Source organism: Mobula hypostoma, chromosome 14 (assembly GCF_963921235.1).
Source record: "Mobula hypostoma chromosome 14, sMobHyp1.1, whole genome shotgun sequence".
Taxonomy (NCBI): Eukaryota; Metazoa; Chordata; class Chondrichthyes; order Myliobatiformes; family Myliobatidae; genus Mobula; species Mobula hypostoma.
Window position 1 is genome coordinate 63,190,991 of NC_086110.1, and position 26,908 is coordinate 63,217,898.

General features: G+C 42.9%; 1 protein-coding gene across 4 annotated transcripts in view; it reads left to right on the forward strand.

Moving 5' to 3' along the window:
* Positions 1 to 26,908, forward strand: part of wwox (WW domain containing oxidoreductase) — a 1,184,285-nt gene that overhangs the window by 1,050,332 nt on the left and 107,045 nt on the right. The window contains exon 10 of one of the 4 annotated variants that reach the window (XM_063067210.1): positions 14,691 to 14,796. The exons of the other annotated variants lie outside the window; for them this stretch is intronic. Coding sequence (XP_062923280.1) covers positions 14,691 to 14,796 — 106 coding nt within the window. The remainder of the gene's footprint in view (positions 1 to 14,690; positions 14,797 to 26,908) is intronic. 4 annotated transcript variants of the gene reach the window in all.

Genomic DNA, 26,908 nt, shown 5'->3' on the forward strand with positions numbered 1-26,908 from the left:
ATACTCAGGGACTGGTTAGATATGTCTAGCTTCTAGCAGCCTGCTCTGTGGTATAGAGCACCCAGATCTGTACCACTTTAGAGCAAGCATTTGTCTATTATCACTTACAAACACCTTCAGAGTAAGTCCTCGTAGACCACAAACCAATCCTCATAGATATCTGAAGTGGAGAGAGTGAGCAATTTCAAGTTCCCGGGTGTCAGTATCTCTGAGGACCTAACCTGGACCCAACATATCAATGTAACCATAAAAAAGGCAAGACAAGGGCATGAGGAGTATGAGGGGATTTGGTATGTCACCAAAAACACTTGCAAATTTTTATAGATGTACCGTGAAGAGCATTCTGACTGGCTGCGTCAACATCTGGTATGGGGGTGGGGATGGAGGGGGGGCGCGGGCGAGCAACTGCAAAGGATCAAAGTAAGCTGCAGAGAGTTGTAAAATTAGTCCGCTCCATCACAGGCACTAGCCTCTGTAGTATCTAGCACATCTTCAAACAGCGATGCCTCAAAAAGGCAGCCTCTATCATTAAGGACCTCCATCACCCAGGTCATGCCCTCTTCTCATTGCTATCATCAGGAAGGAGGTCCAGAAGTCTGAACAATTCAGGAATAGCTTCTTCCCCTCTGCCATCTGATTTCTGAATGGACATTGAACCCATGAACACTACCTCAGTACCTCTTAAATTTCTGTTTTCTTTGCAGTACTTATTTAACTATTATTTATATATATATCTACTGTAATTCAGTTTTTTCTTTCTATTATTATGTATTGCATTGTACTGCTGCCGCAAAGTTAACAAGTTTCTCAACATATATCCGTGATGTTAAACCTGATTCTGATTCTGATAATCATGCTTTGTGAAGTGTACAAGGTGAACGAAAGGGTGCAAAGAAGCAGTTGGCACTGCCTCTGCTGCAGCCTCGATGTGTAGTGATGTCAGAGAGCCAAAATGCATGGAAACCATATGTTCAGTCCACCAAGACCATCATCTGCACCAAACTCAAATTTTCTGCCCACTTACCCACCAGCTTCCTCTAGATACACCAACACGCTAATGGCAATTTACAGTGGCTTATTTACCCACCTACTTCATAGAGGCATACAGCACATAAACAGGCCTTCTGGCCCAAAAGAGAAAAAGATTAGCTTTATTTGTTACATGTACATCAGTAAATACAGTGAAATTTGTTGATTTGCATTAATGTTCAATAGAGTTCAAGATGTGGACTGTTTTGAACACTGATGCAGAACAACACATTTCCTGCAGCTGCCTATAAGGAGTTTGTATATTCTCCCCATGACCACGTGGGTTTCCTCTGGGGGCTTCGGTTTCCTCCCATAATCCCAAAATGTACCGGTTGGTAGGTTAATTGGCCATTGTAAGTTATCCCATGATTAGGCTCAGATTATATCAGGCAGATTGCTGGGCAGCGTGGCTCGAAGGGCCGGAGGCACCTATTCCTCACTGTACCTCAATAAAAATAAAATTAAAATTAAAATATGTGCTGGGAGCAGCCCACAAAGTGCCGCCATGCTTCTGGTGCCAACGTAGCATGTCCTAATGTGTATGTCTTGAAACATGGGAGGAAACCTGGAGCACCCGGAGGAAATCCACACAGTCACACGAAGAACGTACAGACTCCTTCCAGGCAGCGTCACGAATTGAACCCCAATCTTACAGCTGGCATTTTAAAGCATTACGCTAATCCTACACTACCATGACACCCCAACGAAATGGCCCGTGCCATCCCAGGTTCCCATCCAAGCTGGCCCGATTTGCCTGCATTTGGCACCGAACCTCCTAAACCTTTCCTAACCAAGCACCCGTCCATCACCTTTTAAAAGCTGCTCTTGTGCCTTCCTCCACTCCTTTCTCTGGCATCTCATTCCCCACACAGTACTGGCGAAAGTTTTAGGCACATACATATATATAAAGCTAGGGTACATAAGACTTTTGCACAGTACTGAAGTAATTTTATGTATTGCACTGTACTGCTGCTACAAAAAAAAACAAATTACACAACATATGTGAATGGTAATAAACCTGATTGTCATATGGGTCTCTGTTGTGAACTGAGTGTGGGAAGGGCGGCAGGGAGAGGGGAATCATGGTTGGAAAAAGGGGAAAGAGCAGGATGCACCAGAGAGACATTCTGTAATGATCAATTAAGACCACAATACATAGGAACAGAATTAGGCCATTTGGCCCATCGGCTCTGCTCCATTCAATCATGACTGATCCGTTTATCCCCTCCACAGCCCCGTTCCCCGGCCTTCTCCCTGTAACCTTTGATGCTGTGTCCAATCAAGAACCTATCAAGCTGTGCCTTAAATACACCCAATGACCTGGCCTCCACAGCTGATGCTGCGGAAACAAATTACACAAATTCACCATCCTCTGGCTAAAGAAATATCTCCACTTCTCTGTTTTAAACGGATGCCCCTCTATCCTGAGGCTGTGCCTTCTGGTCCCAGACTCCCCCACCATGGGAAACATCCTTTCCACATCTCCTCTGTCCAGGCCTTACAATATTCAAAAGGTTTCAATGAGATCCACCCTCATCCTTCTAAATTCAAGCGAGTACAGACCCAGAGCTATCAAATGTTTCTCAGATGATAACCTTTTCATTCCTGGAATCATCCTTGTAAACCTCTTCTGAACCCTCTCCAATGCCAGAACATCTTTTCTAGATGAGGGGCTCAAAACTGTTCACAATACTCAAGGTGAGGCCTCACCAGTGCCTTATAAAGCCTCAGCATCACATCCTTGCTCTTGTACTCTAGACCACCTGAAATGAATGCTAACATTGCATTTGCCTTCTTCACTACTAACTCAACCTGCAAGTTAACCTTTAGGGTGTTCTGCACAAGGACTCCCAAGTCCCTTTGCATCTTAGATTTTTTCATTTTCTCCCCATTTAGAAAATAGCCTGCATGTTTATTTCTACTACCACTTTGATACTGCTTGCTAGCCTGCTTTCATATTTCATCATTTCCCTCCTTATGATTCTTTTAGTTGCTCTCTGCAGGTTTTTAATAGCTTCCCAATAATTTTTGCCTTGTTGTGTGCCCTCTCTTTTGTTTTTATGCTAGCTTTGACTTCCCTTGTCAGTCACGGTAAACCAATTGTTTGGAATCAAATGAGCTCGCCTGGTGTCTCGGGGCTGGGTGTGTCTGCACCTGCACCACCCCCCACCCCAGCACTCCTTCCCTGCCACCTGTCCCACACCCCTCCTGCGACTCTCCTCCCTCGTCATTCTCAACATCCTTCGCTCCTGCCAGATTTACAAACTGTTGACAAATACTTTACTGTGCTAAAGTGTTAGGAACTCTAGCTATATATATGTACCCGAGACATTTTGCATAGTCCTGTATGTACCATCCTCTGTGTAAAAAAGAAGTTGCCCCTCAAGTTCCTCCTAAATATTTTTCTCTAGCTTTAGTCCCATGCCCTCTGATTCTTGATTCCCCAACCCAGGGAAAAATGGCTGAGTACATTCACTATATCTATAACGCTCATGATTTTAGACATCTCTGTAAGATCACTTCTTATACTTCTACAGTCCAAAGATAAAATCTTAGCCTCTTTCACCTCTCCCTATAACTCAAATATTGGCAACATCCTTGAAAATATTTTCTGCACTCTTTTCAGTTTCATAATATCAACCTACACATAAAGATTAGCTTTATTGGCCTCACGTACATTGAAACATACAGTGAAACATGTCACTGGCATCAAATCAAATCATCGAGTGTGCCACATTTCCAACACCAATATAGCATGCACAACTCACTAACCCTAACCCGTGTGTCTTTGGAATGTGGGAGAAAACCAGAGCACCTGGAGCAAACCCACATGATCACAGGGAGAACTTACAAACACCTTATAGACAGCTGTGGGAATCAAACTCCGAATGGTGATCATTGGTGCTGTAATAATGCTACACTAACCGCTGTGCTACCGTACCTCCCCAATCTTCGGGATATGGAAGGAAGCCAGGCCATCTGGTGATTCACAGGGTGAATATGCAAACTCCACACAGAAAGCATCAGAGGTCACTGGATCTGTGGGAGAATAGCTCCATTAGTTGCACTAATGTGCCTCTATGGGTGACATTTTATCTTGGAGATAAGTATTCCAGGAGCTGGTACAGGCCTGATACCACTTAATTGACCTCAAGATTCAAGTACATATATTATCATAGAATATGCAACTTATACAACCTTCAGATTTGTTTGCTCACAGGTAGCCACAAAGCAAGAAACCTAAAAGCATCCAATTTAAAGAATAGAAATAAAAGACCAACACTCGATGCACAAGAGAAAGAAAAAAAGATAGAAGTCATGCAAACAATTGAAGTGAACAACAGGATTCCGAATCAGAAATGAGTCCTCAGATCCGAACCCTGGAGCAGCCCAGAGTAGGACCAAATCCTTATTTATTAGTACAGTAACTTAGTGATTTAGCTACTAGATTCATATGCAGATGTTTAGATTATTTCCACTGAGGCATCAGTTCAAATCTCGCCTCAGTGCCAGGTGAATTCATGCAATTGCATAAATGTTCTATAAAAAGAAGGAAATAGTAATGGTAACCATTAAACTACTGATTATCTTACGCAACTCTCTGCTTCATTGATGTCCTTCTAGCAAGGAAATCCGTTTCCTATTATGGATATTTTGTGATTCCAGAGCAAATGTAGGTGACACTTAACTACCCTCGGAAATGGCTGAGCCAGCTACTCGGGGAGCCATTAGGGATGGATATCAAGCACTGACCTTGCCAGCAACATCCACATGCTGGGAAAACCAAATGAAACTATTCAGTACTCAATGAAAGCTGTGTAGATTCTTGAGTCCATTCCACCTACACTGGTGGCAGTGGACCACAATTTTGGTCTTGCAGTTCGCCAAGAATTAAATTGGATTTTGTTAGTTCCATACCCTACATTATTCCTTGCTAACTAAAACCTTTGACTTAATCAATAGGCCTCTTACTTCTAAAGCCTTCCGATGGCAAAATGTAGGAATTTCCATTACTTTCAATGCTTTCTGATCTCTTTCTGAATATCCTAGCTCTGATTTTAAGGTTATACCTCAATCCAAGTGACAAGTTAAACGTTAATCTTAATGAATGAAAACAAGGCGAATGTTCTTCAATTAAAAGAAAAAATGTTGATTTCCCTCCTGAGAATTAATTCATTTTAATTTTTCCACCAGGGCTCAATCAGTGCAATGCTGAATCATTAAGGGGATACCTTTTTGTTATGTCATTTGCTTTAAGTTTAATTTGTGCTGGATTGATTTAGCACTCCCTGACAGGGTTGCTGCAGACCATCCTCCTGAACCAAAGGCTCACTTGAAGATTCCTGTATGTGATTTTCCATTCCAGTCATCCTTGGTCAACTGAAAGACTAAAATTGTGCTCCACCATCATTACTGCCACATGCTTGCTTTCTGGTTCGGGTGGGGATTGGAGGTGGTGGTTTGAGTTGAGGCACTGGGGTTGCCCCGGGAAACCATGATGCAGGTGATGTCTGAGATCTAACATCCATTAGGACCTCATGCCACTTCAAGGTCAGCTCATTTGTTTCCTAATGCAACAAATAAAACGGAGGAACTGAGCAGGTCAGGCAGTATCTGTGTAAGGAAATAGGTGACATTTTAGGTCAAGATACTTCTGGATAAAAATGCATGCCTTGGTGACACAAGGGGCGGCAGACGCTGGAAGATAGAATGTGCTGCTTTACCCCGCAGAGCTCTTCCCGCAGTTTACACAGGAAGACGTGCTGCATTTGGGGAGTCAGAAACCTGAGTTAATGTTTGAGACAATCAGCTGGAAAATAGTCGCGAATTAATGAGATTACTGCAGGGCAATAAGAGAGGAAAGAATGAACATAGAACGTAGAATAGTACAGCACAGTACAGGCCCTTTGGCCCACAATGTTGTGCCGACCCTTAAACCCTGCATCCCATATACCCCCTCCCCACCTTAAATTCCTCCATATACCTGTCTAGTAGTCTCTTAAACTTCACAAGTGTATCTGCCTCCACCACTGACTCAGGCAGTGCATTCCACGCACCAACCACTCTCTGAGTAAAAAACCTTCCTCTAATATCCCCCTTGAACTGCCCACCCCTTACCTTAAAGCCATGTCCTCTTGTATTGAGTAGTGGTGCCCTGGGGAAGAGGCGCTGGCTGTCCACTCTATCTATTCCTCTTAATATCTTGTATACCTCTATCATGTCTCCTCTCATCCTCCTTCTCTCCAAAGAGTGATCATAATGAAGGTGAAAAAAGCCACTCTATCAGACATCAGTTTTTTTTCCATTTCCATCAAAAGTCAAGATTATTTATTGTCATTCTTCAGTGCACAAGGGTAAAGGAGAACAAAATGATTGTTACTCCGAATTTGATACCGCATAAAAAAAACTCCATAAGCATAAATAACACAATAAAAAAACAAAAAAAACTCTATAAAACGCAATGTACAATAACTGTTATATACATAGGCTGAATGCATATACTTAAGATGACTCTATATGATGTGTATATAATGTAGTGGGATGCGGTGGAGTGGGTTAATGGTTGGACCCAGCTGTGTACATGAAAGCTGCTTTCCTCTAACCTCTGAATTTTGCTGAGAAGGTCAGCGGCCTGAAATGTTACTTCTGCTTCTCTTTCCACAAGAGGTGCCTGATCTGCTGAGTGTTTGCCAACGTTTTCTGAGATTCATTTTTCAGATGCTTGTGTTTTGCTTAATTTGAGGTGGCTTAATTCTGAGGGGTCTTAGAATGCAAAGTTCTGAAAGTGCACCAATGTTGCTGGACTACATTTGGAACAATCTTGTCATTTAGTAGAAGGCAGTAATATTTCCATATTCCTGAAATTGCTCTGCTAACAAATGGTTAAACCTGCAAGGAAAATGGTGTGTCCTGTTCCTTCATAATATCGATGGAGATTCTCAATTCCTTCATCAGCAGCGACTGACCCACAAACAGCTCAACCTCTGTGTGGTGGGGCTCAGAAAAGCCATGCAGATGGCTTTTGTTTATTATTATTCCCACAATCTACAAAAAGTGAAATTTAGGCTGAAAGTTTTCCAAGAACTGTATGTGGCCTTAAAATAAAACAAAATAACTAAAAATGTTTGCACTGCGTGCTACTGAGGTCCCAGAAGATTAAATTACCTTATCAGTATGATTATAAATAACAGCTCACCAAATATTATTGGCTTGCTGTTGAGTTTGACTGATGATGTATAGCAGGGCCTCTGAATACCCTATTAGTTCCAGTATCTTGCCTTAACGACTGAAAGTCAACAGCATTTTCCGTGTAAATTGTTTGCTTCACCCATGACTCTCACAGAATACTGTTGACAGGTACATTGCAATTTCTACTCGTTTGACAGTTTAATACAACCTCTTGAATGGCTCCTGGCTAAACAGCAAGTGCCTGAAGGTGCAAAACTTGGGTCTATGGTGCCTGCACTTCAGTTAAAATAATTAAGGAGCTTGGACACATCTTATGAAGTGGTGGAGCGATATGCAGAAAAAAATATTTTCTATCCTGTCAATCCTCAAGCAACATTACGAAGAGCTCTTGGTTGAATTTTTTTAATTGTAATGTATTCTGTTAGAAGGGAGACCATAAAACTATGCTCATTGTAGGTTTATTTGACATTTATATCACCTAGTGTGTTTTATCTCATTGTGATGAAAGGCAGGTTGGGCCCCGCATAATACACAAATTCAAAACTATTAAGGAATGGGGAAAATATACCCTGTGACTTCATAATTTTATCACATATTACTTCATGGCAGCATCAAAATAGAGATTTTCGTGAAGATCTATCATAATTGGTGGGTTTGGTGGATGCTCATGTGTAATTCCAGTACATTTTAATGACATATTTATGCTACAACATTGTTAGACTGAAATTAGTTACAGTATACTGTTTCACCTCCTCGGTCAATCATCTTTTAGTTCTTTTCTCTCCATAACCCGGTTCTGCAAGCAAAACATTATGCAGCAAATAATGTGTCTCGAGATAACATATATCTAATTATGCCCAGGTTTGTGGAATAAAACAGCTGTGCCAAGGGGAGTGCAGCAGCAGTAGCACTGGTAGTACCGGGATAAAATGTAGTATCTCCCTTAGGGATTTGCATTGTAAGTCATTGGGGAGCTTGTTATGGACTTGGGGGATTGTGACGGGTGGCACTCGGTAAACACACTCCTTACACACACACACAAACATTGCCTTGTCATTCTCCTGACATTGCACTGTGTATACACACTTCTATATCTACCCCGGTATATTCTCAAAATGGGCCCTAAACCAAGCTGATGAGCTTGGGTTGGCTTTATGGTGCCTTTCCCACCATACACAGCAGAATGTTCCATTTCTTTAGTAATGGAGATGTGTAAATGTGTATATGCTCTTTGTATACTGTATTTATGGTAGACACTTTTGTTTATTTTGTAGTATGATTGTAACTACATTGTGGGGTCTGTCATATGCTGATTCATGTGTAGTTTTGAGTTAACTTTTTGGATAATTAAAGATGGTATATCCTAGTGCCGAATAAAAAAGAGCTCATAGTCCTCAGTGAGAGAAAGACAGGGGCTGCCAAGGGTTCACACTGGACCAGAATAAGTATGGAGCTATTATTATGTTTCCTGGCAGATAGCTTTTTGTCAATATTGGCAGTTTTCTTTTCACTATTTTCACTAATTTCTGTAAGTTTGATTTTTGACACACCTAATACACCTAAAAGTGCAAAGCGACTGTAGCCATTTTCTTCTTTGGTTAAAGGCATCCGTTAGTCTTGCGAAACCATGGATCTGTGCCTGGAAAGTCTTCACTCTCCAGGGCACAGGCCTGGGCAAGGTTGTATGAAAGACCAGCAGTTGCCCATGCTGCAAGTCTCCCCTCTCCACGACACTGATGTTGTCCAAGGGAAGGGCGTTAGGACCCATACAGCTTGGCACCAGTGTCATCGCAGAGCACTGTGTGATTAAGTGCCTTGCTCAAAGACACAACACGCTGTCTTGGCTGGGGCTCGAACTCACGACCTTCAAATTGCTAAGAATGCCTTAACCACTTGGCCATGTGGCCACTTTGATTATAATCCACGTATTTTAACAAGGATGTAAGCAATGCTGTAGCCAATTGGTAAACAATAGGCTTTTATAAACAGCAATGTCACCATATAACCCATTTTAGAAGTACTGATTAAAGGATCAATATTGATCAGGAGGCCAGGGATACTCTTCTACTCCTCTATAAAATGGTGACATAATTTGCTTATATCTATTTGAAGTTTCATGGATTAGCATTACTTGTCACATGTACATCAAAACATGCAGCGAAATGTGTCATTTGCATCAAATCATATCAGCAAGGACTGTGCTGGGGCTAGCCCTCAAGTTTCGCCATGCTTCCAGTGCCAATACGGCGTGTGCGTGACTCACTAACCCTATGTGTGTCTTTGGACTGTGGGAGGAAACCGGTTCACCGGGAAGAAACCCACGCAGCCACGGGGAGAAAGTACAAACTCCTTACAGACAGCGGTGGAAATTGAACTGCAATCAGTGACTGCTGACAGCGTGAAGTGATGCGCTATCTGCTATGCTACTGCGCCGTCCATAACTGAGAAACAAAATGTCACATCAGAAAACAGATGAGGCCCGAGTTTAATCTGTGACCCCCAAGGAAGGTAGTTCAGAGATCAAGTGTCCTACTGACAACCTTAAATCTTCCCAATTATGATAAAATAGTCTTAACCTACTACCTGAATAAGGCACCAACAACTCTCAAGGAGATTATCACCAGCCAAGACAAAACAACTTGGCATCCAATCTTCTACTTTAAATATACACTCCCTTCACTTCTGGCTGCAGCTCCTGAACTTACTTTATATGGCTGTTTCTTCATCCTAATTGGATCAATGTTATGGAATCCAGAATCTGAATCAGGCTTATAATCACCGGCATGTGATGTGAAATTTGCAGCAGTTCAATGTAATACATAATCCAGCAGAAAGAGAGAGAGAAAAAAATAAATAAAATAAAACATAATAATAAATAAACAAGTAAATCAATTACGTATATTGCATAGATTTTTTTAAATGTGCAAAAACATAAATACTGTATATTAAAAAAAGTGAGGTAGTGTCCAAGGCTTCACTGTCCATTTAGGAATCGGAAGGCAGAGGGGAAGAAGCTGTTCCTGAATCGCTGAGTGTGTGCCTTCAGGCTTCTGTATCTCCTACCCCTCCTGAAGTCCATAACCATGCCTTCACCGCCTGGACTGCATAGGTCCAAGAAAGTGTCTCTTCAAAGTCAAACTTGAAAGTGAATAAATGTACAGGTGCAATGAAAAACATGCTTGTATCAGCATCACATGCACACAGCATCATATAAGAAGCATTCACAGGAAGAATAAATTATGCACAAGGTTTACAAGAAAGGACACAATTAGAACGGAAATGCACAAAGTCAATTTTAGTACAAAGTGATCAAGTGGTCAGTTTTGCTAAACAATAGTTCACAATATTCTCCAGGGAAATACGTTGTGATGTCCCCCATTCCATAAACGAATGACAATATCTGGTTCATTGTTCCTGAAAAGCTTGTGATCAGACATTTCCTTGATCCACGTGGTTAAGGCACCCTCACACTGCTTAACGAAAAGAAGTTCCAGAATAACGCTTGCAAAATCCTGGAGGAACTCAGCAGGTCAGAGAGCATCTATGGAGGGGAATAAACAGTTGACATTTTGGGCCAAGACCCTTCATCAGGACTGAAAAGGAAGGGGAAAGAAGCCAGAATAAGAAGGGGAGGGGAAGGAATACAAGCTGGCAGATGATAGGTGAAGACAGGTGAAGGTAGGTGGGGACCCACTGATGATAGCTGTACAGTGAACTGTCTCAAATAACGTGTCTTGCTATCCCATCACATGCTCCCCCAACTACCCATGCTATAGAAAAGGTGAATCAATTTTTTTGTAAACACATACTTCTAGTAGAGATGGACAATGTAGAATTCTAATGCAGTATATTATTCAAGGCTGAATTGCCTTTGATTGACGCAACATGTTATACTGTGCGGTTTCCATTTGAATTCTGAGGCAGTAAGTGGAAGAGCACTTTGGGTAAATATTTGCTCAAGGTGCATTCCTGATGTCTGGAGCATTTTAAGTGATATTGTCAATTGCAAGGGTAATCCTGGCAAGAATTTAGTTCTGTGTGACTGTCGTCTGTTAGGTTGCAGTAAGTCTTTGCAGATATACCTACAACTGCTAACTATACTAAAAAAAAAATTAATTTCTTCTGACATACAGTTATTGAACATGTGTCAATTCATTAATTTTCATGCGTCTCGGCATTAGATACTAGCTACGTCCAAGACTATCTAGCTTCCACTGAAATTTCTTCATTGCGAGGATTAATTCCCTTATCATTTTTGTGTTCATTGACAAACAAATATGTGTTCGCTTTCATTTCTACTGTTCTCTTTATCAATTACATCTTATCCTTAATGTTCTCTATTCAAAGATTAAAGATTAGATCAGCTTTATTTGCCACATGTCTATCATAATGCACAGTGAAATCTGTCATTTCTGTGAAACCAGTTCAATGAGGATGTGCTGGGGCAGCCCACAAGTGTCACCATGCTTCTAGCGCCAGTGTAGCATGCCCACAACTCACCCATACTCAGCTGTACGTCTTTGGAATGTGGGAGGAAGCGCATGCGGTCACAGTGAGAACGTACAAACGCTTTACAGACAGCGGCAGGAATCGAACCTCAATTGGTGATCACTGCAGCTGCGTTAACTGCTACGCCACCATTACCCCATTGTGGCAATCAATGGACAGGTTGTTGTCCCAGCCACCTGAAGAGTTGCAAAATTTGCAAATAAATATTCTTATGGCACCGACATTAAAATGTGGCATTACTTCACTTATCCCGACACTGAACCGATTCCTCAACCCATGGACTCACTTTCAAGGACTCTACAACTCATGCTCTCGATATCTGTCACTGATTTATTATTATTTTTCTTCTTTTTTTCTTTGTTCTTATTTGCATAATGTGTTGTCTTTTGCACATTGGTTGTTTTTCATTGATACTATTGTGTGTGAATGCCCACAATGCTCACTGGCATTCATTTGGCATTGTGTATGGTTGCTTACTGCAAGAGGGAAAGATGAGTGTTGAAAATCAAGAACATATTTTCTGCAACATAAATTAAAGTCAAACCCTGTGGGGCTGGATGTAAAAAAAAATTGAATTGTTGACTCTATAGAGATTTCTGAAATCCTCGGATGTCTGTACAGTAATGGAATGTTTTATCACACAGATCACTCTCTCAGAAGCAACTTGTTTGTGAGAGGTGCCTATGATGTAGTACATCCCAAAGTGCTTTACAGAGGCATTAAGAGACAAAGTAATAAATTTTGTTGGAGAAGGGACCTGTTTTTGCTCAGACTGGGTGATTTTAGGGACACAAGAGATTCTGCATATGCTGGAAATCCAGATTAATGCACGCAAAATTCTGGAGGAACACAGCGGGTCAGGCAGCATCCATGCAGAGGAATAAAGAGTCAACACTTTGGGCCAAGCCTCTTCATCAGAACTGGTGGACCTTCATCAGGACAGGGAGGGCTTTTAGAGGACCAGAAAGTTGTTAGAAAAATTTGGGGGTTAAGACACTAGTGATGGACTATAGGAGAACAGTGTCTAAAGTCACAAGGTCCAGTGATAGTCAAATGGCAAATTTACAACAGGCTTGAGTCAGCGGAGCATAATAAAAGTTACTGAGATAAAATAAGAAATACTAAGGATACTCTTCAGACCAGACAGCATTTGTGGAGGAGAATAGATCTAACAGGCTTTCAATTAATTGTGCAAAAGCAATCCAAGTGGTCAAGAGGTTTATCTCACTGCGTAGCTGAAAGTTGACCACTTTTCAGCAGAGTATGCTGAAAGGATCAATAGTTAATGAGGATGGACAGAAGACTGATGATAGTTCATTGTTGCAACCTTGAGCTGCTTGGATGCTGGGAGTAAGATCTGTGTCTACCTTTGGGGAGGATATTTAAAGTAATGTGAAAACATGAGTGATAGCAATCTTGATTCCATCAGACTTGCTTCTTTTGACCTCACGAAGGAGGGTAAAATCTTTCTTGGAGCACTCGAAACTTTTCCAACTTTCTTCACGTTAGCCTTCATAGGCAAGGAAACTGGGGCGAAATCTTTAGAATAGCACGGTACAGACTCTTCAGCCCATGATGTTATGCCATGATGTTAACCTCCTCGAAGATCAATCCAATGCTTCCCTTCCAAATAGCTGCCAATTTTCTTTCATCTGTCTGCCCATCTAAGAGTCTCTTAAATGTCCCTAACGTATCTGCCTGTACCACCACCCTGGCAGTGTGTTCCATGCACCCACCTCTCTCTGTGTACAATACTTACCTCTTACTGTGGTTGTGCACCAATAGACTTTGCATTAAGTATCTCTTATATCTTTAATGACATAGAAGGAAGTCATTTGGCCCATTTAGTGTATGCGGTTTCCTGGGCAGCAGTCCCTTTAGACCAGTGGTCCCTAGCCTCCGGGCTGCGGACCGATACCGGGCCGCGAAGCATGCAGGGGTACAGTGGTAGCCGAAATGCACCCAGCATGTCTTTAAGAAAAAAGCCAAAATAAACAAGCTAATTAATTAGGCGCCGCCCGGCTCGTAAATGTCGGCCCAGATCTGGGCCAGGCTGGGTGGCACCTAATTAACACTCACAACACGCTGGAGGAACTCAGCAGGTCGGGCAACATCCGTGGAAAAGATCGGTCGAAGGGTTCAGGACGAAGGGTTCCGGCCCGAAACGTCGACTGATCTTTTCCATGGATGCTGCCCGACCTGCTGAGTTCCTCCAGCGTGTTGTGAGTGTTGCTTTGACCCCAGCGTCTGCAGATTATTTTGTGGCACCTAATTAATTAACTTGTTTATTTCGGCTTTTTTCTTAAAGATGTGCTGGGTGTGTTCCGGCTACCACTGCACCCCTGCATGCTTTGTGGCCCAGTATCGGTCCATGGCCCAGAGGTTGGGGACCACTGCTTTAGACCATTTTCTCCTCCCTATTTCTCCACACTAACGCTACTTATTCTCTCTCATACATTTCAGTTGTCTCCTCTTTGATTGTTTTTGGGAGGAAACCAGAGCATCATCTGGTCAAAGGGAGAGTGTGTGGACTCTACACAGACAGCACTAGAGGTGAAGGTCAAGCCCATGATCCTGAAGCTGTGAGGTAACAGTAGTACCTACTGTACCATTTTGCTCCTATGTGGGGACCTGTGGCGAGCTTAGCTGTCTGTGGAGAAACGCCAATTAAATTTTTTTTTAAATTGCCGAAACAAGGTAGCATTCTGGCATATAAATAATTTTGTTATGTTAAAATTTCTGCCTTTGCCTCTCCCATTCCCCTCTACCACTTGTCTCTTGTTTATAAAACTAATGATAGGAAATATCATACACAAAGTGATGGAGGAAATCGGCAAGTCAGGCAGCATCTATGAAGAGGAATAAGCAGTCGATGTTTTGGGCTGAGAGCACCTTCTTACTGTGGCTTCATTTCCTGTGCTGATGAAAGGTCTCAGCCCAGAACTGTTTATTTTCCTCCATAGATGCCGCCCGACTTGCTGAGTTCCTCCTGCATTTCATGTGTATTGCCCTGGATTTCCAGCATCTGCCAAATCTCTTGTGCTTGAGAGAAAATATCAACAGCATCAGGTAGGTTACTGATCTTGCATCAACGTTCAAAGTAAATGTATTATCAAATTACATACTGTGTATGTCACCGTATACAACACAGGGATTAGTTTTCTTGCAGGCATTTACAGTAGAACAAAGAAATACAATAGAATCAATGAAAAACTACGTATAAACAAAGACTAACAGATAAGCAATGTACAAAAGAAGGCAAACTGCAAACACAAAAGAAAACAATAAATAACTAATGCTGAGAATATAAGTTATAGAGTCCTTGAAAGTGAATCCAGGGTGAGTCAGCACATGAAGTCACCTCAGATCCTGCCCGACCTGCCGAGTATTTTCAGTTTAAAATTTTTTTGAACCAGAAATGCTTTATCGATTATGTTGTTTCCCAATAATAAAAGGATATGCTGCTTTTTTGCAGCACAGAGCTTTTAAACTGGTACCCACTTTGATAGGTAAGCAAGTTACCCACAGAAGTGCCTTACAATTAAAGCTGTACATTTTGTATCACTTAAAGGGCTGAGGAGTTTCACAAACTCAAGGGGATCCTGTGAAATTTATCGGTTTCCTTCTAAAATCAATGTAAGACGCTGTAAAATTAATTGACGAATCTCAGGAGCTCCCCACTGATTACAAGAAAGCTGAATAGCTTGTGTGAAATGTTTATCCTGGATCAGCCAGTGGCTTCTATGTTATCAATTAAAGTATGATACATGAATCAGGAAATTTAAAATAAATGGCTCGGCAGTGAACAACTGCATTCAGCTGCCTCATTATTTGCCAGCCAACCTGACACCAAGCTCAGTGTCGTTTTGAACTGTGACGTCGAGGAGTAAAATAATCAAGCATTCACACAGTTTGATAGTAAGACCATGCACCTATGGTAATCAGAATAGGGTTTCATAGCACCAGCGTGTGTGACTCCTCGTGTCATGGAATCTGTTGAGTTTACAGCAGCAGTACAGAGCAATAGATAATAATAGAGAAAAAACTGAGTTACAATATCAGAATCAGAATCAGGTTTATTATCGCCGGATGTGGTGTGAATATTATATATATAATATATAAATAAATAAAATAGTTGAATTAAATAAGCAGTGCAAAAATAGAAATAAAGAAGTACTGAGGCAGAGCTCATGGGTTCAATGTCCATTCAGAAATGGGATGGCAGAGGGAAGAAGCTGTTCCTGAATCGTTGACACTACATCCTTCCTGATGGCACCAATGAGAACAAGGCATGATCCGGATGATGGGGGTTCTTATTGTTGGACACCAACTTTTTGAGGCATCACTCCTTGAAGATGTCTGGGATCGCGAGCAGCGGTGTTGTTTGTTACACAAAACATATATTGCTTTCACAGATGGTTCAGGCCAACTGATCCTCGTTGATGTTTATGTTCGATACCAGCATCTTCCTCTAACATAAGCGTGACCTCACAGAGTCATAAAATCGGATAGGTGGATCCATTGAATTCTTGAGGACATTCTCTACACAGTCAGACAATAACTGACAACTTATGAACTTGCATAGGAGTTTCCACAAAAGAAGCCAGCACTGCCTCTATGTCAGCCTTAAGAGGCTGCGACTGTGACAGTGGGGTTAGTGTGGCCACCGGGAAGCTCAGCACCTTCCTTCACGGTGAAAGTGAAATGGACAACTTGGAATGGCCTAAACTACGTCCCACTTGCAAGTCAGCTGGCCTAAACCCAACCTGATGAAATGACGCTTCTCTGAAATACCTGGGGCCTGTGATTCAAATGTGAACCAGACTATCCAACAAGCTGCTTGGGTGTGACCCGTGCTGAAGCCAGTGCCTTGAGATTTACAACAAAACATTCCAACTTCTTTACACAATGCCCTGACTGAGGAAGGGTTATAATCTCCACCACCCTGTCTGCATCTGACTTTTCCTGAAAATGGTGTCAGATTTAAACAAACTGGTTAAGATTATAGGCCTTCTTCAGTCAGAGCATTGAATAAGGCAGTTGGTATGTTTTGTTGTGATTGTATAAAACATTAGTGAGGGAATGTTTGGAATATTGTGTTCCATTTTTGTCATTGTTGTATAGGAAAGATGTTATTAAGATCCTGAGATATAGGAGCAGAACTGGGATATTTGACCCATTGAGTTTCCACTGCCATTCCATCATGGCTAATTCATTTTTCCTGTCAGCCCCAGTCTCCTGCCTTATCCCCATATCCCCTCATGTCCTGACTAATCAAGAATCTATCAATCTCTGCCTTAAATATACCCAATGATTTGGTCACCATGGCTGCCTTTGGCAAGAAATTCCACAGATTCATCACTCTCTGGCTAAAGAAATTCCCCTCCTTCTCATTCCAAATGGATGTCCCTCTAATCTGAGCCTGCGTCCTCTGGTTGGAGACTCCCCCACGATCCTCTCCACATGCACTCTATTGAGGCCTTTCAACGTTCGATAGGTTTCAATGAGATCCCCCACTCATTCTTCTGAATTCCAATGAGAACAAGTCCACAGCCATCAATGCTCCTCATATGATAACTATTTCATTCTCTGAATCATTTTAGAGAACCTCCTTTGAACCCTCTCCAATGTCAGCATATCCTTTCCTAGATAAGGAGCCCAAAACTACTCACAGTACTCCAAGTGAGACCTCACTAGGGCCTTACAAAACATCAACATTACATCCTTGCTTTTATATTCTAGTTCTCCTGAAATGAATGCTAACATTGCATTTGCCTTCCTCACCGCTGATTCAACTGCAAATTAACCTTCAGGGAATCCTGCACGAGGACTCCTAATTTCCTTTGCAGCTCAAAGCTGGAACAAGTGCAAAAACGATTGATGGGAATGTCACCAGGACTCAAGGGAATGGGTTAGTGGGAGAGGTTGGCCAGGTTGGGACTTTTATTCCTTGGAGCATAGGAGGCTAAGGGTGGTTTCGTAGCAGTGTACCATTAGAGGCATTGATACGGTGAATGCACACCCTCTAGATTTTGATTCTGTAACATTTTGTCATCTTTTCCCAGGGGTTGGGAATCAAGAACTCGAGGGGTGCGTTTAAGGATAGAGGGGAAAGATTTATCAGGAATCTGAGGGGTAATTCTATAACCCAGAGGATGGTGCATATATGGAATGAGCTGCCTGTTGAAGCAGGTACACTAACTGTGTTTGAAAGGTATTTGTACAGGTGATAAGAATAAGAAAGATTTAGAATGATATGAGAGCAAATGTAACTAGCTTAGACAAGCATCTTAATTGGCATGGGTAGGAGTTAGGCTGGAGGGTCTGTCCCATGTTGTTTAACCCTATGACTCATCTTAGGATGTCCCAGAACAACTTACATCCTTCAGAAATACATTGCCAGCCAGTGGTGTCGTGGCATCCGCACCAGACTTCGAGGCGAGTGGCCCTTTGCTCGAATCCAGCCGGCTCCTTGCACGCTTTCCATCCGTGCTGGGTTGAGCGTCGAGTAACCAATGCGGCCTCATAAAAAACAGACAAGGGTGCTCACGAAATGGCAGGTTTGCCGCCTGATACACCACAAGGTGCAGAAAGGAACAACAGCAACAAAAGTACATTGACTGCTATAATGTAGAAATGTAATTGTACCAAACAAGCACATCCCACTCCAAAACAGCAATGAAATCATTTCCAGCATCTGCAGAATTCCTCGTGTTTACGAAATGAAATCATGGCCAAGCTGTATGCTTTACATCTGATGTTAGTTAAGGACAAATTTTGACCAAAGGCCTCTGTTCTTCGTCTCACAGGGCAGGTGGGACCTCAGTTTAACATCCCAGCCGAGCAGCAGGCTTTTTGGAAGTGCAGCACTCCCCCAGTACTGCACTAACTGTCAACTTGATTTATGAGCCCTCGTTGAGGGACTTGAACCCTGGTGCTCCTGGCTCGGATGCGAGGCTGCTGCTTACTGAGCCACGGTTAACACAGCTGACCCCTAGCACAGCTAATTAGAAAGTTTGTTTGGAAACAAAGAGAAATAATAGTCCGATTTTTTTTTTGTAACCATGCAAGAGTCCTTTTTTTCTCGTGGAAGAAAGGCTAGTTGCTGGAAATACACTCTGAAGTTCCCCCTTAAATCACACTCGGCTACAATTTGGACATGTACTACTGCACCTTCAATATTGATTCAGTTTTTTTCTAGTTTTGTCAAATTGCCATCATCGTAGGGGCGCACCTTTAAAGAAATGGTATCGGAGCTTCTTGCAGTCACTCTCAGGAAGGAGGTACCGAAACCTGAAATACCACACCACCAGGTTCAAGAACAGATGTAATTATTTAGCTCCTGAACAAGCCAGCACATTTCTAATCATTTCGTCATAGAGTTCTACATCACAGAAGCAGGCCTTTCAGCCCATCTAGTCCGTGCTGAACTAATATTCTGCCGAGTCCCATCGACCCGCACCAAGTCCATAGCCCTCCACGCACCTTCCGTGCATGTACCTATTTAAACTTATTTTAATTGCTGCAGTCGAACCTGCCTCCACCACCTCCAACGGCAACTTGTTCCACACTTGCACCAACCTCTGAGTGACGAAGATCCCCCTTAAGTATTTCACCCTTTACCCTTCACCTTTAACTTATGACCTCTAGTTCTAGTCTCAGCCACCCTCAGTGGAAAAAGCATGTTTATATTTACCCTAAATATAACCCTCATAATTTTATATACCTCTATTAAATCTCCCCTTATCCTCTGACTTCCATGGAATAAAGTCCTATCCTACTTAACCTTTCACTAAAACTCAGGTCCTGAAGTCCAGGTAACATTATTGTGAATTTTCTCTGCTTTGCAACACTAGGACCACTTTGATCACTTTGCACTAAAATGGACTTTATTTTTATTCTAATTCTGTTCTTTCTTGTACAAGTTATGTTTATGTTTTTCTTGTGAAAGCTGCTTCAATGATGTTAGGTGCCTGTGGTACCGCTGTAAGCTTTTCATTGCACCTGTGCATACATGTACTTGTGCACATGATAATAAACTTGACTTTGACTTCGTCTTTACTTGTAGGAGAATTGCCCAAACTTCCCAGTCAATGAGGGTTGATGGATGACAAGGCAGTGATTGCAGTCTCACCTGCATCACAGGAGTTGGTGACAAAAGAGAGATCAATAAATCAAAAACTGCAGGTGTTAGATATCCAAAGCAAAATCTAAAAGTGCTAGAAATATTTAGCAGGCGAAGCAGCATCTGTCAAGTTTCAGGTCACCAGCCTTTCACCAAAATTGGGACGGGTTAGAAATCAAACCTGCTTTACATTGGAGAGAAACATGAACTACAGAGAGAGAAGAGGGAATGTCGGCGAATACGAAGATTTCGGCCATTCATTCCAACTAGACAGTGTAGGTGTTTATGCTGCATATGAACTTTCTCTCACTGTACATCCTCAACCCCTATCAGGGTGGCATGGCAGTGTAGTGGTCAGCACAATGCTTTATATCACAGGTGACCTGAGTTCAGTTCCTGCTTCTGCCTGTAAGGAGATTGTACATTCTCCATGTGACAATGTGGGTTTCCTCAGGGTACTCTGATTTCCTCCTACAGAGCAATGACATACTGGTTGGTAGATTAATTGTTTCGTGATTAGGTTAGGATTAAATCAGGTGATTGCTGGGTGGCGTGGCACGAAGGCCCTATCCAAATGATTCAATTTAATATCAGAGAATGTATACAGTTTTCAATCGAAATTCTTACTGTTTACAGACATCTGCAACATCAGAAACGCCATAGAATGAATGATTGGAACAGCAGAACCCTGAAGCCACCCACCCCCCGTGCAGTCTCAATAAATAAACAAATATAAGTATTTCCTAATCCCACCTCCCTCACAGTCTTTCCTAAGACTATAAGACGGGTAGATGGAGATTGTCAGCCTGGGAAGGCAGTCCATCTAAGAGAGGGAGACTCTGATTTCAAACCCCCACTGCCTTGAGGCCATACCCACTCATGGGAAAGGCTTCGGGAGTAACCCCTGAGGACAAATCCGGAGCTGGAGTCCCTAAGGCAGTCCAACGTTGCCTTCAACCTCGTTCTGGCAACTCCTGCGACAGCACTGGTGCCAAGCTGTATCAGCCCTTGCCCTTCCCTTGGATAACATCAGTGTCGTGGAGAGGGGAGACTTGCAGCTTGGGCAACTTGCCGGTCTTCCATACAACCTTGCCCAGGCCTGCGCCCTGGAGAGGACACTCCAGCGTCACCTCACCGCGACGGCACAGAGACTTTCCAGGCGCAGATCCATGGCCTCATGAGACTAACGGATGCCACCAAGACCAAAAGATATGGGAGCAGAATCAGGCCATTTGGCCCATCGTCTGCTCTGCCATTTCATCATGGCTGATCCAATTTTCCTCTCAGCCCCAATCTTCTGCCTTCTTCATGCCCTGACCAATTGAGAATCTATCAACCTCTGCCTTGAATATACATGGCTTCCACAGCTGCCTGTGGCAAAGAATTCCACAAATTCACCACTCTCTGGCTAAAGAAATTCCTCCTCATCTCCATTCGAAAAGGACGCCTCTCTATTCTGAGACTGTGTCATCTAGTCTTAGACTCTCCCACAACAGGAAGCATCCTCTCTCAATACCCCTGCTACAATGTTTACCTCTGCTGTTCCTGTGATGGTGGGTTTCGCTTACCATTTGTATTCGGTATTCTTTTATGGGAAATATTCCACTGGTATTCTCATTGAGCAGGAACTGGTGTATGTACTTGCAAAGGCGGCGCAGAAATGTGGTGGTTAGTGCAACTCTTTACAGCAGCGGTCACCGAGCTGGGTTCGATTCCTGCTGCTGTCTGTAAGGAGTTTCCACGTTCTCTCTGTAATGCGTGGGTTTCCTCCAGGTATTTCAGTTACTTTGCACCTCACAAAGACATACAATCAGGGTTAGTGAGCAGTAGGCATAACAACACTTGGGGGATGCCCCCACTCCTGTGTGGGGGGTTGTTGTAAATACAAAGTTCACTGTATGTTTCAATGTATACGTGACAAGTAAAGCTAATCTTTATCTTAAAATGATCACTCCTCAATTTGTGCCCTGATTTTGCTGATAACCTCCCATTATGCTTGCACCATTGTTCTATACTAAGAAAGCTGAGGGAGGGCAGGTTTACTGAAGCCTATTTTTGTTCTTCTAGTTATCCCAGGACACAGTGCACATGCCAGAACTGATAGCTGATGTTTGTCCTTTGTCCGCAAAGTACAGAACATTGCACAGACTAAGCACAGCTGTGAAATAGTTGATGGGAGATGGAACAGAATGTGTGTTCTGTTTGTCTTTGCATCCTTTAAGAGTGCTATTAATAGACAAAGACATTAGTATTCAGGGTCATGAAAGTTGACAGACCAAGTGGTCTTTACTCACCCTGTCATTTAAAATAAAACACATTCAAGTTATTCCGTTTCCTTTGTCTATTGGATGGCATCCAATTTCTTCCTGCTGAATTTCCCCCTTCATATCTGCTTATACACCCAGTGGCCACTTTATTATGTATTTCTTTACACCTGCTCATTAATGCAAGTATCTAATTAGCCAATCATATAGCAGCAACTCAATGCATAAGATCATGCAGACGTGGTCAGGAGGTTCAGACCGAACATCAGAATGGGGAAGAAATGTGATCTAAGTGACTTTTACCGTAGGATGATTGTCGGTGCCAGATGGGGTGGTTTGAGTATTTCAGAAACTGCTGATCTCCTGGGCTTTTCACACACAATAGTCTCTAGAGTTTACAGAGAATGGTGTGATATACAAAAAAAAGCATCCAGTAAGTGACAGTTGTGTGGGTGAAAACACCTTGTTAATGAGGGAGGCCAGGGGAGAATGGCCAGACTGGTTCAAGCTGACAGGAAGGCAACAGTATTTCAAATCGTGTTAAACAGTGGTGTGCAGAAGAGCATTTCTGAATGCACAACACATCAAACCTTGAAGTGGATGGGCTACAGCAGCAGAAGACCACGAACATACAGTGGCCACTTTATTACATACAGTAGGTACCTAATAAAGTGGCCACTGGGTGTAGATATTCATCCTGTGCAAAGTAGCAACTGGAATACCGGTGGAATCCCACTTTATATCATTGCCTGTCAACAGCAACTATGAAAAATGTTTTCTGCAGGTAATCTTTTTTTTGTTTCTTGGGGAATTAAATGGGAAACAGATGCTTGTTGATTGAGACCGTACAGCTGATGACAGGACTGCACTAGTGGAGCTCATATGCTATTAGCAAGCATCTGTTTCTTAGTTTCCCTGCTAAAATGACATCTTTCTACAGCATAGGTTGCACATTATCATGAAGAAGGTAGTAAAGCAAAGCATATTTAATGTTTTAGATGTCAAGCTGGCTTCAAGCCCGGGTTTACTTTGTAGAAAATGCTCAGTTCCTTTCACATGAGAGAAGCATTCGACTCTCTGTTGTAAGGGACTGTAAAGCAGTGCAGTTACACACATACTGTATACTCAGTGCAAGTGATGAGCTGCACCTTGCTAGTTATTAGAAGCTCAATCTCCTCTTAATGAGGATACTAAAATGTGTGGTTCTTTTGGAAACACTATACCTTCGCCCTTGACCTAGTCTTAAAGTGCAGCAGATTAGTGTAGTACTTTCAAAGAGATAGTGAAGCCATGATTAGTAAAGTGGTCACCTGCTGTACTCTGCGACTGTCTAATTTGACTCCAACCAGAGATTTCCACCTCTGACTAACTCAGGGCCCTGTAAAGCATATATTCAACATCCAATGCTTTGCCTCTGGAAATGTGTCTCTTTCTCCTCTATACACTCTCATAATGTTGTAGTAATGCTTTTTAAAAATCTGTTTGGTCATCTACCCATTTCTTCTTCCCAGCTCTCCACACTTCTCCCTCTCCCACTCCTCCCCCCCTTCCTTCTCCCCTTGATCTCCCTCTCTCTCCTTCCTTCTCCTCTCCCGCAAAGTTCTTTTAACACCTTTGTTAGTGGTAGTTTAGGCCCAGTGAGTTGGGATTCTCTGCATTATCATCTCTGTGCCTATCCTTCTTCAGGCTGCTCCTCAGTAGCAATTCTGTGCTATTTCACACACGCCTGACTGTGCCATTGGATGGAGTGCAGTGTAGAAACAGAGAGAATACATTACTGTGAAAATTTCTGGATGGAAAAATGGGCCTCTTCATATGGTTTTTTACCATGTATCTTCCTTGTCAAGACCCTTCAGGATCTTATATTCTCTAAACTCTAGTATAGACTTAATCCACCTCCCCTTTCCTAGTAACAATCCCCTCATCACAAGAATCTCTGAGCTGCCACCAACTTCTTAACCAACAGACCTCAGACTGGATACACAACAGTTCTTTCCGCCCCAGCATTCTCAACCTGGGTGCCTCAGGGCTGAGCGGTGAGCCCATTGCTGTACACTTTGCTGTCTCCCACTTCTGCATGGCCACACACCCAAATAATCACATAGTCAAGTTTGCCGCTGACACGACAGTGTTGGGGCTGTTCACTGACAACAAAGAAACGGCTTACAGAGAGGATGCGGAAGAGTTCGAGGCTTGGTACCGTACAAATAACCTCTTCCTCCATGTCAGCAAGACAAAGGAGGTGGTTATCAACTTCAGAAGGACTTGCACCACTCGCACCCCTCTTTACACTGGTGGCACAGCAGTGGAAAAACTGAGCAGTTTCAAACTCCTGGGAGTGCACATCACCCACAACCTCTCATAGTCACCGAACACATTCCACACAATCAAGAAAGCTCGCCATTGCTTCTACTCTCTGAGGAGGCTGAAGAGAGCTGGACTATGCACATCTATGCTCATGTCATTCTATAGATTGTAGTAGAGAGCATCCTAACAAGCTGCATCACTGCATGGTACAGAAACTGCACTGCAGCAGACAGGAAGGGTCTACAACGGGTTATCAAAACTGCCCACCTCATCACTGGCACCAGCCTACCCACTATCAAGGAGATATATAGGGAAAGGTGCCAGAAAGGAGCCTGAAACATCATGAAGGATCCCACCCACTCTGCTTATGTGGGTTTGTCCCACTCCCATCAGGGAGGAGCCTGTGCAACACTCACAACACGCTGGAGGAACTCAGCAGGTCGGGCAGCATCCGTGGAAATGATCGGTCAACGTTTCGGGCCGGAACCCTTCGTCAGGACTGAAGACTGAAAGGGGCAGAGGCCCCTATAAAGAAGGTGGGAGGAAGGTGGGAAGGAGAAGGCTGGTAGGTTCCAGGTGAAAAACCAGTAAGGGGAAAGATAAAGGGGTAGGGGAGGGGAAGCAGGGAGGTGATAGGCAGGAAAGGTGAAGAAGGACCTCCCTGCTTCCCCTCCCCCACCCCTTTATCTTTCCCCTTACTGATTTTTCACCTGGAACCTACCAGCCTTCTCCTTCCCACCCTCTCCCCACCTTCTTTATAGGGCCTCTGCCCCTTCCCTCTTCAGTCCTGACGAAGGGTTCCGGCCCGAAACGTTGACTGATCGTTTCCACGGATGCTGCCCGACCTGCTGAGTTCCTCCAGCGTGTTGTGAGTGTTGCTTTGACCCCAGCACCTGCAGAGTATTTTGTGTTTAGGGAGGAGCCTATGTAGCATCCATGCCAGGACCACCAGACTCCAGAGTACTTTACCCAAGAGTAACGCTGATCAGCACCTCCACCCTCTAACCCACCCCTCCACACCCCAACCACCAGTACTTTATCATTTCCTGTCAGTCACCCTTATGTATGGTTACTCCTGTGCCTAGCTTCACTTTATGGACATACAATCAATCTAAACTATCTTATGTATTTATATTTATTGTGGTTTTTAGTATTATTGTGTCCTTTATCTCATTGTGTTTTGTTTTATGCTGCATTGGATCCCGAGTAACAATTATTTTGTTCTCCTTTACCCTTGTGTACTGGAAATGATATTAAACGATCTTGAATCTTGAATAATGGGTCTCTGATTAAGTAAGTTCACTTTTGATTGTCATTTCGACCATAACTACTGGTACAGTACACAATAAAAATGAGACAACGTTTTTCAGGACCATGGTGCTACATGAAACAATACAAAAACTACACTGAACTACGGACCTAACCAGGACTGCATAAAGTGCACAAAACAGTGCAGGAATTACAATAAATAATAAATAAGACAATAGGCACAGTAGAGGGCAGTAGGTTGGTGTCAGTCCAGGCTCTGGGTATTGAGGAGTCTGATGGCTTGGGGGAAGAAACTGTTTCATAGTACAAGGGGACGAATGCCATAATTAGTACTCCAGATGTGGACTCAGTTGTACCCTACTGTCGTAGAAGGACTTCTTTTATGCTGTATTCACCAACCTGTAAAGGCCAACCTTAAATTTTGTTTTCCAAATACTTTCAGCTCATGTATGCTAATCGTCTGTGTTTCACCTAAAAGAGCAACCAGCTCCTACTGAACAGCACCATTTTGCAGTCTCTGTCCTTCTGAACAATATTCTGCTTTTATGCTCCTTGTAGCAAAGTGGATATCCTCCTACTCCCCATATTAATAAACCACAAGACAGAGGAGCAGTAATTGGCTATTCAGCCCATCGAGTTGGAGCAGACTCAAAGGGCTGAATGGCCTAATCCTGCTCCTATGTCTAATGGTTTACTCCACCATTCAATCATGGCTAATTTATTTCTTCTCCTAACCCCATTCTCTTGCCTTCTTCTCACAAACTTTGATGCCCTTGCTGTTCAAGAACTTGTCAACCTGCATTTTAAACACACCTAATGACTTGGCCTCCAGAGCTGTCCGTGACAATGAGTTCCACAGATTCACAAATCCTTCCTCATTTCTGATGTAAAGGACATCCTTCTATTCTGTCTCTGGACCTCGACTCATCCATTGTTGGAAACCACCCTCCCATTATATATCTCCTTGATGGCGGGTAGGCTGGGTAGTCAACTCTATCCAGGCCTTTCAAGATTTGGTAGGTTTCAGTCCTCATCCTTCAGAACTCCAGTGAATACAGGTCCAGAGCCATCAAATGCTCCTCATACGTTAACCCTTTCATTCCTGTGATCATTCTCATGAACCTCCTCTGATCTTTTCTGATGCCAACATATCCTATCAAAGCTGCTCTCAATACTCCAAACCCACCTTTACCCCTTCTCTTTTCAATAGAAACAG